Raw genomic sequence first — 14,989 nt, forward strand, 5'->3', positions numbered from 1 at the left:
AATAGAGGAGTTTTTCTGACTGCATATTCACCCTTCCTCAACCCAATAGAGGAGTTTTTCTGACTGCATATTCACCCTTCCTCAACCCAATAGAGGAGTTTTTCTGACTGCATATTCACCCTTCCTCAACCCAATAGAGGAGTTTTTCTGACTGCATATTCACCCTTCCTCAACCCAATAGAGGAGTTTTTCTGACTGCATATTCACCCTTCCTCAACCCAATAGAGGAGTTTTTCTGACTGCATATTCACCCTTCCTCAATCCAATAGAGGAGTTTTTCTGACTGCATATTCACCCTTCCTCAATCCAATAGAGGAGTTTCTCTGCCTGCATATTCACCCTTCCTCAATCCAATAGAGGAGTTTTTCTGCCTGCATATTCACCCTTCCTCAATCCAATAGAGGAGTTTTTCTGACTGCATATTCACCCTTCCTCAATCCAATAGAGGAGTTTTTCTGACTGCATATTCACCCTTCCTCAACCCAATAGAGGAGTTTTTCTGACTGCATATTCACCCTTCCTCAACCCAATAGAGGAGTTTTTCTGACTGCATATTCACCCTTCCTCAACCCAATAGAGGAGTTTTTCTGCCTGCATATTCACCCTTCCTCAACCCAATAGAGGAGTTTCTCTGCCTGCATATTCACCCTTCCTCAACCCAATAGAGGAGTTTTTCTGACTGCATATTCACCCTTCCTCAACCCAATAGAGGAGTTTTTCTGCCTGCATATTCACCCTTCCTCAACCCAATAGAGGAGTTTTTCTGCCTGCATATTCACCCTTCCTCAACCCAATAGAGGAGTTTTTCTGCCTGCATATTCACCCTTCCTCAACCCAATAGAGGAGTTTTTCTGCCTGCATATTCACCCTTCCTCAACCCAATAGGAGTTTTTCTGACTGCATATTCACCCTTCCTCAACCCAATAGAGGAGTTTTTCTGCCTGCATATTCACCCTTCCTCAACCCAATAGAGGAGTTTTTCTGACTGCATATTCACCCTTCCTCAACCCAATAGAGGAGCATATTCACCCTTCCTCAACCCAATAGAGGAGTTTTTCTGACTGCATATTCACCCTTCCTCAACCCAATAGAGGAGTTTTTCTGACTGCATATTCACCCTTCCTCAACCCAATAGAGGAGTTTTTCTGACTGCATATTCACCCTTCCTCAACCCAATAGAGGAGTTTTTCTGACTGCATATTCACCCTTCCTCAACCCAATAGAGGAGTTTTTCTGCCTGCATATTCACCCTTCCTCAACCCAATAGAGGAGTTTTTCTGACTGCATATTCACCCTTCCTCAACCCAATAGAGGAGTTTTTCTGACTGCATATTCACCCTTCCTCAACCCAATAGAGGAGTTTTCTGACTGCATATTCACCCTTCCTCAACCCAATAGAGGAGTTTTTCTGACTGCATATTCACCCTTCCTCAACCCATAGAGGAGTTTTTCTGACTGCATATTCACCCTTCCTCAACCCAATAGAGGAGTTTTTCTGACTGCATATTCACCCTTCCTCAACCCAATAGAGGAGTTTTTCTGACTGCATATTCACCCTTCCTCAACCCAATAGAGGAGTTTTCTGACTGCATATTCACCCTTCCTCAACCCAATAGAGGAGTTTTTCTGCATATTCACCCTTCCTCAACTAGAGGAGCATATTCACCCTTCCTCCCTTCCTCAACCCAATAGAGGAGTTTTTCTGACTGCATATTCACCCTTCCTCAACCCAATAGAGGAGTTTCTCTCTGCCTGGAGGTGGAAAGTGTTTGGTCTCCACCCACATGACCAAATGTGTCTTTTGGAAGCCATGCGTGCCGGATGTGAGGACACGAGTCCAGAGGACTCCCAGGGATGGATAAGGCACTCCAGAAGGTTCTTCCCCAGGTGCATGGCAAGAGAAAACATTAGATGTGATGTTGAAGAAAACCTGTGGCCTGATGCTAGAGAGAGGCAGGATTAGCCCCTCAATTATTTGTTTGAATTACAGTATGTACTTTTAGTTTCTACCTTTTTTTGTCTCATTACTGTAATTCCGTAAATTACTACAGACTATTGAAGCAAACTGCTAATTTTCATTTACCTTAAAGAATTGTTCTAAAAAATGTCATAAATCATGTGAAAGAATGTCACTCTTTTCTTTGAAGGAAATATTACTTTGTATGAAGTCACTGAAATTGTTCAAACTATAAAGATGAAAAGTTAGTATTTTCTGTATTGGTGTTTGACGCTAGTGTTTTTACTCTCAGTGTGTTCTGAGTGACAGTGTGTGTTATCTCAGTGAGGGTTGTGCATAGTGTTTGGCTGCACTGAGCATGTTTTGAGTTGTGTTGCTTGGAATGAGTTTTGCAGGTGATGTTAACTGTTTAGCTCAGGTGACTGTTGGTAGTGCAGACTGTAGTTAGAGTTTTGCAGGTGATGTGAACTGTTTAGCTCAGGTGACTGTTGGTAGTGCAGACTGTAGTTAGAGTTTTGCAGGTGATGTGAACTGTTTAGCTCAGGTGACTGTTGGTAGTGCAGACTGTAGTTAGAGTTTTGCACATGTGACTCCAGTTGTGCCCACTGTCGTTTAGCAATCGAAAAAAAACTGTAAATGCATAAATAATTACAAAGCCAAAGTTGATATTCTTTTGCTCAATTAAACAGCTTTATATGAGTTCCTGAACAGTTCTCACTTACTGCATCAACAACAGGTGGCAACGATACATGTTGGGTATAATACTGAGTAAAGAGGAATGCTATGGGTTGAACATGAAAGCCTATATCTCCCATGGTTACTGTGCTAACATCCTATCTCATGATAGTACCCAACAGTTACACCATACATAGCCCAGATCCTAGAATAGATACATGAAAACAACCCATGATACCTAAACCCCTAGAATAGATACATGAAAACAACCCATGATACCTAAACCCCTAGAATAGATACATGAAAACAACCCATGATACCTAAACCCCTAGAATAGATACATGAAAACAACCCATGATACCTAAACCCCTAGAATAGATACATGAAAACAACCCATGATACCTAAACCCCTAGAATAGATACATGAAAACAACCCATGATACCTAAACCCCTAGAATAGATACATGAAAACAACCCATGATACCTAAACCCCTAGAATAGATACATGAAAACAACCCATGATACCTAAACCCCTAGAATAGATACATGAAAACAACCCATGATACCTAAACCCCTAGAATAGATACATGAAAACAACCCATGATACCTAAACCCCTAGAATAGATACATGAAAACAACCCATGATACCTAAACCCCTAGAATAGACACATGAAAACAACCCATGATACCTAAACCCCTAGAATAGATACATGAAAACAACCCATGATACCTAAACCCCTAGAATAGATACATGGCAGCAGAGGTCCAGAGTGACAGTTTCCTCAGTTCACTAGTGGTTCTGAAGTGGACTCACGAGGTCCAGAGTGACAGTTTCCTCAGTTCACTAGTGGTTCTGAAGTGGACTCACGAGGTCCAGAGTGACAGTTTCCTCAGTTCACTAGTGGTTCTGAAGTGGACTCACGAGGCCCAGAGTGACAGTTTCCTCAGTTCACTAGTGGTTCTGAAGTGGACTCACGAGGTCCAGAGTGACAGTTTCCTCAGTTCACTAGTGGTTCTGAAGTGGACTCACGAGGCCCAGAGTAACAGTTTCCTCAGTTCACTAGTGGTTCTGAAGTGGACTCACGAGGTCCAGAGTGACAGTTTCCTCAGTTCACTAGTGGTTCTGAAGTGGACTCACAAGGCCCAGAGTGACAGTTTCCTCAGTTCACTAGTGGTTCTGAAGTGGACTCACGAGGTCCAGAGTGACAGTTTCCTCAGTTCACTAGTGGTTCTGAAGTGGACTCACGAGGCCCAGAGTAACAGTTTCCTCAGTTCACTAGTGGTTCTGAAGTGGACTCACGAGGTCCAGAGTGACAGTTTCCTCAGTTCACTAGTGGTTCTGAAGTGGACTCACAAGGCCCAGAGTGACAGTTTCCTCAGTTCACTAGTGGTTCTGAAGTGGACTCACGAGGTCCAGAGTGACAGTTTCCTCAGTTCACTAGTGGTTCTGAAGTGGACTCACGAGGCCCAGAGTAACAGTTTCCTCAGTTCACTAGTGGTTCTGAAGTGGACTCACGAGGTCCAGAGTGACAGTTTCCTCAGTTCACTAGTGGTTCTGAAGTGGACTCACAAGGTCCAGAGTGACAGTTTCCTCAGTTCACTAGTGGTTCTGAAGTGGACTCACGAGGCCCAGAGTGACAGTTTCCTCAGTTCACTAGTGGTTCTGAAGTGGACTCACAAGGTCCAGAGTGACAGTTTCCTCAGTTCACTAGTGGTTCTGAAGTGGACTCACAAGGTCCAGAGTGACAGTTTCCTCAGTTCACTAGTGGTTCTGAAGTGGACTCACAAGGTCCAGAGTGACAGTTTCCTCAGTTCACTAGTGGTTCTGAAGTGGACTCACGAGGTCCAGAGTGACAGTTTCCTCAGTTCACTAGTGGTTCTGAAGTGGACTCACAAGGTCCAGAGTGACAGTTTCCTCAGTTCACTAGTGGTTCTGAAGTGGACTCACGAGGCCCAGAGTGACAGTTTCCTCAGTTCACTAGTGGTTCTGAAGTGGACTCACAAGGCCCAGAGTGACAGTTTCCTCAACTAAAGGTCAAGAGACACCGTAAGGAGAGTTGGCCGTGCGCAGTAGGTCACCTGATGGGTGTCGACGAACGATGGCGATTCAACACAGAATCGTCTGGAAAGGAACAGAAAATGGCGGTGATAAACGTTCTTTGGTCGATAGGGAGGACAGCCACATGTTGCCTTTCACTGTTCGTCTGCTCCGTCCGTTTTGTCCTGAAGACGTTCATAGTTTATAGCCATCAGGACGAGGGTGGAAGCACCTGTGCGATGGTCTCCTTGGCACTCTGACTCAGTCTCTCCGGAAACGCCACCTCGTACTCCACCAGCAGGTCACCGCGGCGATCGGGCCGCTTGGGCAGAGGAAGCCCCTCCCCTGTGATGCGTCGTTTCATCCCCGGACGCACCACGTCCCCTGTTGTCACGGTTACTGTCCTGCCGTCCAACGTGGGGGCGATGACCGTGCAGCCGCACAGCGCCTGAAGAGGGGAGGGGGGGAGAGAGAGAGAGAGAGAGCGAGCGAAGAGGCGGAGAGAGAGAGAAGAGGGTGAGAGAGAGAGAAGAGGGGGAGAGAGATGTTACACTTCATCACTCTAGTCTACATACAAACAGTTGTCTGTAGGTTCAAGAAGTCATTCTAAATGCTATCAATTTGTTTAGCGAGCACTTGGAGAGGATTGTGTAAAAACAAAGTATATTTAGTTTAGTTAAAGTTCAGATGACTCTGCCTTACCTCTCTGAGGGAGACCTTGGCGGGGTAAACGATGTCAGAGCCGTCTCGCCGGAACACCGGGTGTGGCTTATCCTTGACCACGAACACCACGTCTGCCGGGATGTTAGTCGGCGTCTCGTCCCCCTCTTTAGGGAAGGTGACCTTCGTCCCCTCCTTCCATCCCTTCTTTATCTCCACCTCCAGGATCTTGTCCTCCATCCGGAGGGTCCGTCTGTCTGCGTTCAGCCGCTTGTGGGATATCTTCATTCTCTTAGTGCAGCCTGAGAGCACCTTTACAAAAGACCACGATGGAAACGAGGCTTTATGGTGTTATCCTACACAACTTTTTAAATTGTATGATGTGCTGTGTGTATATGGATACCTTGAATGGTCAAATAACATAAGTCAACCAACCAACCTCCTCTAAGGTCACCCTGAGGTCGTGGAGCACGGGTGGGTCCTGGTGCTTCTCAACCATCTGCCCCCCCATCCCCCCTCCCCCCATCCCTGTGCTGAAGGAACGGGGGAACCCCCCCATGCCACCGCCCCCCATCCCAAAACGGGCGAAGGGATCATCAGTGTCCATGTTGTCCCCGTCTGGGCCCCCGCCGTTTCGGGTGAAGAACTGGTCGAAGGGGCTCCGGCCCCCGAAGAACTCGGCGAAGATGGCGTGGGGGTCGCCTTGGAAGGAGTAGCTGAAACTAGGGCCCCCGGGAACACCCCCTCCTCCTGGGGGGCCTCCTCCTTTCAACCCTGGAGAGGAGAGGGAGGGAGCGAGGGAGGCAGGAAGGGAGGGGGGGAGCAGGAGGGGAGAAAGAGAGGGAGAGTTAAACATTTGTGGCTCTGGTCCAGACTTCTTTCAATATATGTTGTGTAAACATTTCCTATGTGCAGTGGCACCCATGGCTGTGGAAACAATGAGTCCGTGTGGAGGGCTTGATGGGAGGAACGCTCTGTGTGTAGGGCTTGATGGGAGGAACGCTCTGTGTGTAGGGCTTGATGGGAGGAACGCTCTGTGTGTAGGGCTTGATGGGAGGAACGCTCTGTGTGTAGGGCTTGATGGGAGGAACGCTCTGTGTGTAGGGCTTGATGGGAGGAACGCTCTGTGTGTAGGGCTTGATGGGAGGAACGCTCTGTGTGTAGGGCTTGATGGGAGGAACGCTCTGTGTGTAGGGCTTGATGGGAGGAACGCTCTGTGTGTAGGGCTAGATGGGAGGAACGCTCTGTGTGTAGGGCTTGATGGGAGGAACGCTCTGTGTGTAGGGCTTGATGGGAGGAACGCTCTGTGTGTAGGGCTAGATGGGAGGAACGCTCTGTGTGTAGGGCTTGATGGGAGGAACGCTCTGTGTGTAGGGCTAGATGGGAGGAACGCTCTGTGTGTAGGGCTTGATGGGAGGAACGCTCTGTGTGTAGGGCTTGATGGGAGGAACGCTCTGTGTGTAGGGCTAGATGGGAGGAACGCTCTGTGTGTAGGGCTAGATGGGAGGAACGCTCTGTGTGTAGGGCTAGATGGGAGGAACGCTCTGTGTGTAGGGCTAGATGGGAGGAACGCTCTGTGTGTAGGGCTAGATGGGAGGAACGCTCTGTGTGTAGAGATAGATGGGAGGAACGCTCTGTGTGTAGAGATAGAAGGGAGGAACGCACTGTGTGTAGAGATAGAAAGGAGGAACGCACTGTGTGTAGAGAAAGAAGGGAGGAACACTGTGTGTAGAGATAGAAGGGAGGAACACTGTGTGTGTAGAGATAGAAGGGAGGAACACTGTGTGTGTAGAGATAGAAGGGAGGAACACTGTGTGTGTAGAGATAGAAGGGAGGAACACTGTGTGTGTAGAGATAGAAGGGAGGAACACTGTGTGTGTAGAGATAGAAGGGAGGAACACTGTGTGTGTAGAGATAGAAGGGAGGAACACTGTGTGTGTAGAGATAGAAGGGAGGAACACTGTGTGTAGAGATAGAAGGGAGGAACACTGTGTGTAGAGATAGAAGGGAGGAACACTGTGTGTGTAGAGATAGAAGGGAGGAACACTGTGTGTGTAGAGATAGAAGGGAGGAACACTGTGTGTGTAGAGATAGAAGGGAGGAACACTGTGTGTGTAGAGATAGAAGGGAGGAACACTGTGTGTGTAGAGATAGAAGGGAGGAACACTGTGTGTAGAGATAGAAGGGAGGAACACTGTGTGTAGAGATAGAAGGGAGGAACACTGTGTGTAGAGATAGAAGGGAGGAACACTGTGTGTAGAGATAGAAGGGAGGAACACTGTGTGTAGAGATAGAAGGGAGGAACACTGTGTGTAGAGATAGAAGGGAGGAACACTGTGTGTAGAGATAGAAGGGAGGAACACTGTGTGTAGAGATAGAAGGGAGGAACACTGTGTGTAGAGATAGAAGGGAGGAACACTGTGTGTGTAGAGATAGAAGGGAGGAACACTGTGTGTGTAGAGATAGAAGGGAGGAACACTGTGTGTGTAGAGATAGAAGGGAGGAACACTGTGTGTGTAGAGATAGAAGGGAGGAACACTGTGTGTGTAGAGATAGAAGGGAGGAACACTGTGTGTAGAGATAGAAGGGAGGAACACTGTGTGTGTAGAGATAGAAGGGAGGAACACTGTGTGTAGAGATAGAAGGGAGGAACACTGTGTGTAGAGATAGAAGGGAGGAACACTGTGTGTAGAGATAGAAGGGAGGAACACTGTGTGTAGAGATAGAAGGGAGGAACACTGTGTGTAGAGATAGAAGGGAGGAACACTGTGTGTAGAGATAGAAGGGAGGAACACTGTGTGTAGAGATAGAAGGGAGGAACACTATGTGTAGAGATAGAAGGGAGGAACACTGTGTGTAGAGATAGAAGGGAGGAACACTCTGTGTAGAGATAGAAGGGAGGCTGCCTCATAATAATGGCCAGAACAGAGCATCAGACACCTGGAAACAATGTGTCTGATGTATTTGATACCATCCTGCTCCAGTCATAACCATGAGCCCATCCTCCCCAATTAAGGTGCCACCAACCTCCTGTGGTCTACAGTGTCTGTTGCTATTCACGGAATGATGCAGCTTGACCCTTGAGTTATCTAGACTGGTCTTTGAAGACCACTGATAAGAACACAGCAGCACCGTTGTAACCGGGTGTAACAGTATAATTTTAGTCCATCCCCTCGCCCCTACCGGGCTCGAACCAGGGACCCTCTGCACACATCAACAACAGTCACCACAAAGCATCGTTACCCATCGCTCCACAAAAGCCGCGCAGAGCAAGGAACCACTACTTCAAGGTCTCAGAGCAAGTGACGTCACCGATCGCAACGCTATTAGCGCGCACCACCGCTAACTAGCTAGCCATTTCACATACTAAGGAGTACACAGCCACACTGTCGTTTGAGAAACTTGCTGACAGGCTAGCGCCAAACTGGCAAAGTCAAAGTCTCCGCCCCGCTGTGACGTCAGCGCCCGAACCTTCCAGTAGTGGGCGCGCACCTCTCCCTCGCCGCTCCACTCTTGGCGAGCAGTGTTATTATTACAGTGTTATTGTATCTATCAGTTTGTTTTCCCCTTCTCCATTCTTATGACTGTGCTGCAAGGGATTCTTGTTGGAACTCGCGAATCCCTTGCAGCTCAATCTGGAGAATGGAGGAAAACTGATAGATGCGATAAACCTGCTTGGTCTTGCTCTTGCTCGTTATAAAATATAGCTCACAAGGCTAAGAAATGTAGGCTTATAAACTGTTGCTCACACAAGCCGAGAAGGGAAGGCTTATGAGCTATTGCTTGGTTTGTTAGAAGCATATAGCGTTTGTTTTGGGAACTTCTGTGGCCCAAAGCGTTAGAACACTAGAAATACAACGATTTCAGCACTACTGAAGAATAGTAGATTATCAGAGGAAAAGAGGCAGGTTCTTGAGACAGATCTTGAAATGCCTTTTAGCCGTAAAACTCATCCATATATCCAGCGACAATGATTCAGCTTTACATCTTTATAATCGCAGCTTTGAAATCGTTTCCGATAGGCCTACCTAACTAAAGTACTTCGGAAAACAACGTGTATTTATTCATCACTATTAACAATAACATGTTGTGTCTGGTCAATAGAATACGTACCTTCTTCGCCGAATCGGTCGTAAATGTCCTTTTTCTTTGGGTCGCTCAGAACGTCATAAGCTTCAGCTATTTCTTTAAACTTGTCCTCGGCTTTGGGAGACTTGTTTTTATCCGGGTGGTAACGCAGAGCCTGCTTGCGATAAGCCTTCTTGATCTCGTCCTCCGTCGCCCCTTTCTGTATGCCCAGAACATTATAGTAGTCTTTACCCATTTTGACCATGTAGCTGTCGGTGTGTTAATTCCGAATAGCTGCGAGAAATAGTTTAAAGTTCCCTTGCTTGAGCCGGTGCTGACTGCCAATCAAATTCGCACAAGGTAGACGGGTAGTTCTCTTTAAATGCGCTGGTCCGGTTGCAGGTTGAAGCCTAACCTGAACTGTACACTTACTGTTGAAGAACGCTACCGTTCTGTCAGCTCCGCTTGGGACCCATTCTAGTTTATACCCGCGCAGAAAGTTCGAGAATGTTCTAGCAGCATCAGGAAGAGTCTGAACGCAGTTCAACTCCTGTCGGACGAAAGTTCCTGGGACCGATCACGCCGAACAGAGCGTCACTGAGTTCGACAGTTCGACAGGACACGCCTCTGTAGTCGAGCCGAAACTCAACCCATTATTTTTTATTTCTACTTTGCACATTCTTCCACTGCAAATCTACCATTCCAGTGTTTTACTTGCTATATTGTATTTACTTTGCCACCATGGCCTTGTTTTTGCTCACATCGTATATAGACTTGTTTATACTCCCTGGATGTATCAAACGATTCGTGTTAGTGAACAGAATGTTTCACAATGTGTCTGCAAACTGCGCAGAGGAAAACCTATCTGGATCCCCGGAACAAAACTGATTCCCTCATAATGTGGTTTGTCTGTCGCGTTTGTTGGAACTATAGGTGTAGTCCTCGCTACGCTTCAGGTTTATAGGTACTATGCGTTAGGTTATCTATTTAAATAATTACGTTATTTCAACTTTTACTAGCCTCTTCTTGGTCAAATGCCCACAGAGGTCCAGGCCTGTCCTTGGCAAACAGCCTTGCTGCTTTTGAAAACCATCGCTGACACATTATGCCCAATATAACAGTCAGTAATCTACGAAGTAAAATTGCTGATCTGTAAAGTCAGTATGTAGCTTGCCCTGGTGTTGATAACGTAAGATTTACTAACATAATCACCCGCTAATACAATTTATCCCGCATCTCCCATTTGTCCAAACGAATCACTCCATTTTTGAATCTACTCCCCCATTGGCTACAGTACGGGAAGTACGGCATATCTACTTAGCTTTCCGACCCATTGATTGGACGTGATATTAAATAGGTAACCATTGGACTTCCCAATCATTGGACCAATTGGGTACCTGAAAGCCATCACTGCTTCCTCTTGCTCTGATTGGAAGGCACGACCCGTCGCTCACCTTGGATGAGAGCGAGCACAAACTGCCAAGATGAAGCATTACGAGGTAAGATAGTATCCGCTGTAACTCGAAACCTTTAATCGGGATTCTGTACATTATATTTCTAGCTGTTTCATTACCGGTGTTGTAAGATTGTCAGTTCGTTTCCCGACGGTCAGATTTAGGATGGTAGGAAACGCTGGAGAACAGAGACGAGCTCACTCGGATGTCAAAGCCTCCAGCCCGGGTGGTGTGCTTTGCTTGTGGACTCTCTGGTCGAACTTGTAGTCTACTTGCCTGCAATTCACATATCATGGATATAGCCTATCACTTCTACTTTCACAATAAACAGCAAACCAACCAAACAGATCGGTTACTAGTTTATATATCTATATCTCCGTCGTTGTTTTCTCACAATGCATAAACGAGGCTGTGCCGCTGGTGGATTGGAACGCTGAAGAGTTCTTATCTCGGCATTGTTGCTTCATTGCGGGGCAGCGAGATTATCTATCATTGCAGGTGAACAGTCAAGTGCGCAACAAATCTAACCTTGTGGGGAGTGTCGTGTCGTACAATAATGTAGCCTCTTGGGTAGAAGTGTTGACCGTTACACTACTTTACTGTATGAACATAAGAGGCCACTGCGTCTCATATCAGACTGACTTGACAGTCTGATCTGCATATAGGAGAGTAAAGTGATGACACAACCAGGCCTAGCTTAAATCTAAACTCCTATTGCACATAGCCTCGTCGACTTAGGTTTTTCTATCACAAATACGAGACAAAGTTATAAACAGTGAGCAAGAAAGGCTGCATGTAAAGATGTATATTTAATCATATCACAGCCCACTGGTTACTGTGTTAAATTCATAGCAAACAGGCAATAATGGTAGTTACTATGTCCTCTGAAACACAGAACCACCTTCACTCTCATGGCTGTGTAGGCAGACAGACCCATAGACATTTACCTCTACATGTGTTGTCCTTGTGGCTCTCTCAGACCCAATACACACAGATCTAGGAGCAGATTAACCCCCACTAAACCTAACCTTAGCCATTTGGGGGTAATCGCATACAACCTGATTTTATATCAGTGTCTAGAGGGGAGTTAATCCTCCTACAGTCAGATTTTAAAACCGCTTTCTAGACTGCAGGCCAGCTAGCTACAGCAGGTGCTGTCATGGCTACCAGGACTGAAGCTACAGCATGTGTGCCGACCAAACCCAATGGACAGGATGTGAAGGAGCCAGTTTGGGGAGTTGTGTAGAGTTAGAAGTGCCCCGACCAGTGGGTTCCCGCCCCGACCAGTGGGTTCCCGCCCCTCCCCATGTCTCCTCCTCCTCGTACAAGATATTTGAACTCGATCCAATACTTTGAGAGTTTGCCCTCTAGCCTATCTAGAGTTGTAGATGGGTTAACGTTTGCAGCTATTGGACTATTCCATTGGTCTGTGTTAAAGCCAGGAAAGCTCAGTCAAGCAAATGATGCATTTGAAATAGTACTTCAACCCAGGTCTGTCTGATGCCTCTCTGCACTGGGAGGTTTTCATTCCAAGAACGTTTTCTCTTTCTAATGTAGTAATTGAGGGACAGAACAGCTATAGAGGAGCTGGGACCCGCTCGCCTGCTACAATGTAACCTAGTGTTCTGCCGGAAAGGTCCAGAACTCTTGAAGACCGTAGTAAAGCTGACATACCAGCAGGCTACAGTAATATCTAGATTAGTCTGCAGGAAGCCCAATATAGACATGTTATTGCACTGGTAAGAGGTGCATTTGACTATAGAATAAATGTTGGGCCCGTATCAATGCGTTATTGGCCATCAGGGAAGGATTGCTAACAATCAACCAGATCACTGTCTGCATTACTGTCTGCATTACTGTCTGCATTACTGTCTGCATTACTGTCTGCATTACTGTCTGCATTACTGTCTGCATTACTGTCTGCATTCATCTTGAATCCAAATGATCTCCAATGAATACATTCATCACAACACAAAATCACTGCTGATGTAGTTATAACACATATCCACAAGGTGGAGCCAAAGCACTGTAATAGTAAATATAGACCAAGGCATGACACCTGCTGCCTCGCTGCACTGACAACAACACACATTGGGTGAAGATGAACACTCAATCCACCATACCACAGATCTAGGATCAGATTACCATACGCACAATGCTAATATTAACCATTCGGGTGGTAGAATATACCTGACTGTAGATCAGTTGCTAGTCCACTACATCATCATCAGGTCTGTCTATAGAGAACGTTGTGCTAAGCTCACAGTGCATTTCTGTGCTTAAACAACCAGTAAATAACATTAATCATTAACACTGACCTGTGTGTCGGTGAGAAGAACGGTGTGGAGATGCCAGGAGCCAGAGTCCAGTAGACTGGAGATACACTGTCTGTCAACCTGTAGAGAGGGAGGGGACCTATTAGTGCACTATAATGAACTGGAGTGTTCTACGAATCCCTCTGTTTCTGTCAACCTGTAGAGAGGGAGGGGACCTATTAGTGCACTATAATGAACTGGAGTGTTCTACGAATCCCTCTGTTTCTGTCAACCTGTAGAGAGGGAGGGGACCTATTAGTGCACTATAATGAACTGGAGTGTTCTACGAATCCCTCTGTTTCTGTCAACCTGTAGAGAGGGAGGGGACCTATTAGTGCACTATAATGAACTGGAGTGTTCTACGAATCCCTCTGTTTCTGTCAACCTGTAGAGAGGGAGGGGACCTATTAGTGCACTATAATGAACTGGAGTGTTCTATGAATCCCTCTGTTTCTGTCAACCTGTAGAGAGGGAGGGAACCTATTAGTGCACTATAATGAACTGGAGTGAATCCCTCTGTTTCTGTCAACCTGTAGAGAGGGAGGGGACCTATTAGTGCACTATAATGAACTGGAGTGTTCACGACTCCCTCTGTTTCTGTCAACCTGTAGAGAGGGAGGGGACCTATTAGTGCACTATAATGAACTGGAGTGTTCTACGAATCCCTCTGTTTCTGTCAACCTGTAGAGAGGGAGGGGACCTATTAGTGCACTATAATGAACTGGAGTGTTCTACGAATCCCTCTGTTTCTGTCAACCTGTAGAGAGGGAGGGAACCTATTAGTGCACTATAATGAACTGGAGTGTTCTACGACTCCCTCTGTTTCTGTCAACCTGTAGAGAGGGAGGGGACCTATTAGTGCACTATAATGAACTGGAGTGTTCTACGAATCCCTCTGTCAACCTGTAGAGAGGGAGGGAACCTATTAGTGCACTATAATGAACTGGAGTGTTCTACGAATCCCTCTGTTTCTGTCAACCTGTAGAGAGGGAGGGGACCTATTAGTGCACTATAATGAACTGGAGTGTTCTACGAATCCCTCTGTTTCTGTCAACCTGTAGAGAGGGAGGGAACCTATTAGTGCACTATAATGAACTGGAGTGTTCTACGAATCCCTCTGTTTCTGTCAACCTGTAGAGAGGGAGGGGACCTATTAGTGCACTATAATGAACTGGAGTGTTCTACGAATCCCTCTGTCAACCTGTAGAGAGGGAGGGAACCTATTAGTGCACTATAATGAACTGGAGTGTTCTACGAATCCCTCTGTCAACCTGTAGAGAGGGAGGGGACCTATTAGTGCACTATAATGAACTGGAGTGTTCTACGAATCCCTCTGTTTCTGTCAACCTGTAGAGAGGGAGGGGACCTATTAGTGCACTATAATGAACTGGAGTGTTCTACGAATCCCTCTGTACCCCATCCCTACCATAACACTACCCTAACACTACCATAACACTACCCCAGCCCTACCATAACACTACCCTAAAACTACCCTAACACTACCCCAGCCCTACCATAACACTACCCCAGCCCTACCATAACACTACCCCAGCCCTACCCTAACACTACCATAACACTACCCCAGCCCTACCATAACACTACCCCAGCCCTACCATAACACTACCCCACCCCACTACCATAACACTACCCCAGCCCTACCCTAACACTACCCCAGCCCTACCATAACACTACCCCAGCCCTACCATAACACTACCCCAGCCCTACCATAACACTACCATAACACTACCCCAGCCCTACCCTAACACTACCCCAGCCCTACCCTAACACTACCTACCCCAGCCCTACCATAACACTACCCCAG

At 46.6% G+C, this 14,989-nt stretch overlaps 3 protein-coding genes and 2 long non-coding RNA genes across 64 annotated transcripts in view; 3 read left to right on the forward strand and 2 right to left on the reverse strand.

Moving 5' to 3' along the window:
• Window positions 1–1,702: 1,702 nt before the first annotated feature.
• LOC127932502 (uncharacterized) lies at window positions 1,703–2,703 on the forward strand. The gene is made up of 2 exons (XR_008145666.1): window positions 1,703–2,352; window positions 2,416–2,703. It is a non-coding gene; the product is annotated as an uncharacterized LOC127932502 (long non-coding RNA).
• Window positions 2,626–10,055, reverse strand: dnajb1b (DnaJ heat shock protein family (Hsp40) member B1b). 3 transcript variants are annotated; one of them, XR_008145559.1, is made up of 5 exons: window positions 9,444–10,055; window positions 5,770–6,104; window positions 5,373–5,642; window positions 3,322–5,118; window positions 2,626–3,239 (listed from the first exon to the last, which is right to left on the reverse strand). XR_008145559.1 is itself a non-coding variant. In XM_052528249.1 (4 exons), exons 1-4 carry the CDS (start codon window positions 9,661–9,663, stop codon window positions 4,882–4,884), a joined length of 1,062 nt encoding a protein of 353 aa, XP_052384209.1. In that variant the 5' UTR covers window positions 9,664–10,055; the 3' UTR covers window positions 2,626–4,881. The 3 variants fall into 3 exon arrangements, 1 of the variants encoding a protein (XP_052384209.1); XR_008145558.1 differs by having other exon boundaries at window positions 2,626–3,280; XM_052528249.1 differs by having other exon boundaries at window positions 2,626–5,118.
• LOC127932484 (uncharacterized) lies at window positions 3,246–4,787 on the forward strand. 50 transcript variants are annotated; one of them, XM_052528317.1, is made up of 7 exons: window positions 3,246–3,395; window positions 3,504–3,719; window positions 3,774–3,935; window positions 3,990–4,151; window positions 4,206–4,313; window positions 4,368–4,529; window positions 4,584–4,701. In XM_052528317.1, the coding sequence occupies exons 1-7, from the start codon at window positions 3,384–3,386 to the stop codon at window positions 4,662–4,664; spliced, it is 903 nt and encodes a 300-aa protein (XP_052384277.1). In that variant the 5' UTR covers window positions 3,246–3,383; the 3' UTR covers window positions 4,665–4,701. The 50 variants fall into 50 exon arrangements, with proteins under 50 accessions (XP_052384277.1, XP_052384289.1, XP_052384276.1 ...); XM_052528329.1 differs by having other exon boundaries at window positions 4,422–4,529; window positions 4,584–4,699; XM_052528316.1 differs by having other exon boundaries at window positions 4,368–4,475; window positions 4,530–4,672.
• Window positions 10,056–10,739: 684 nt separating the features above from the next.
• Window positions 10,740–14,989, forward strand: part of LOC118377042 (very-long-chain enoyl-CoA reductase) — a 39,802-nt gene continuing 35,552 nt past the window's right edge. The window contains exon 1 of the mRNA XM_052528260.1: window positions 10,740–10,897. Coding sequence (XP_052384220.1) covers window positions 10,883–10,897 — 15 coding nt within the window. The 5' untranslated portion in view covers window positions 10,740–10,882. The remainder of the gene's footprint in view (window positions 10,898–14,989) is intronic.
• On the reverse strand, window positions 10,904–14,793 carry LOC127932491 (uncharacterized). Of its 9 annotated transcripts, none has more exons than XR_008145625.1 (4): window positions 14,439–14,793; window positions 14,071–14,222; window positions 13,773–13,924; window positions 10,904–13,552 (listed from the first exon to the last, which is right to left on the reverse strand). It is a non-coding gene; the product is annotated as an uncharacterized LOC127932491 (long non-coding RNA). The 9 variants fall into 9 exon arrangements; XR_008145624.1 differs by having other exon boundaries at window positions 14,071–14,298; XR_008145621.1 differs by having other exon boundaries at window positions 14,071–14,298; window positions 14,369–14,793.

The sequence above is a fragment of the Oncorhynchus keta genome, chromosome 10, assembly GCF_023373465.1.
Source record: "Oncorhynchus keta strain PuntledgeMale-10-30-2019 chromosome 10, Oket_V2, whole genome shotgun sequence".
Classification (NCBI taxonomy): Eukaryota; Metazoa; Chordata; class Actinopteri; order Salmoniformes; family Salmonidae; genus Oncorhynchus; species Oncorhynchus keta.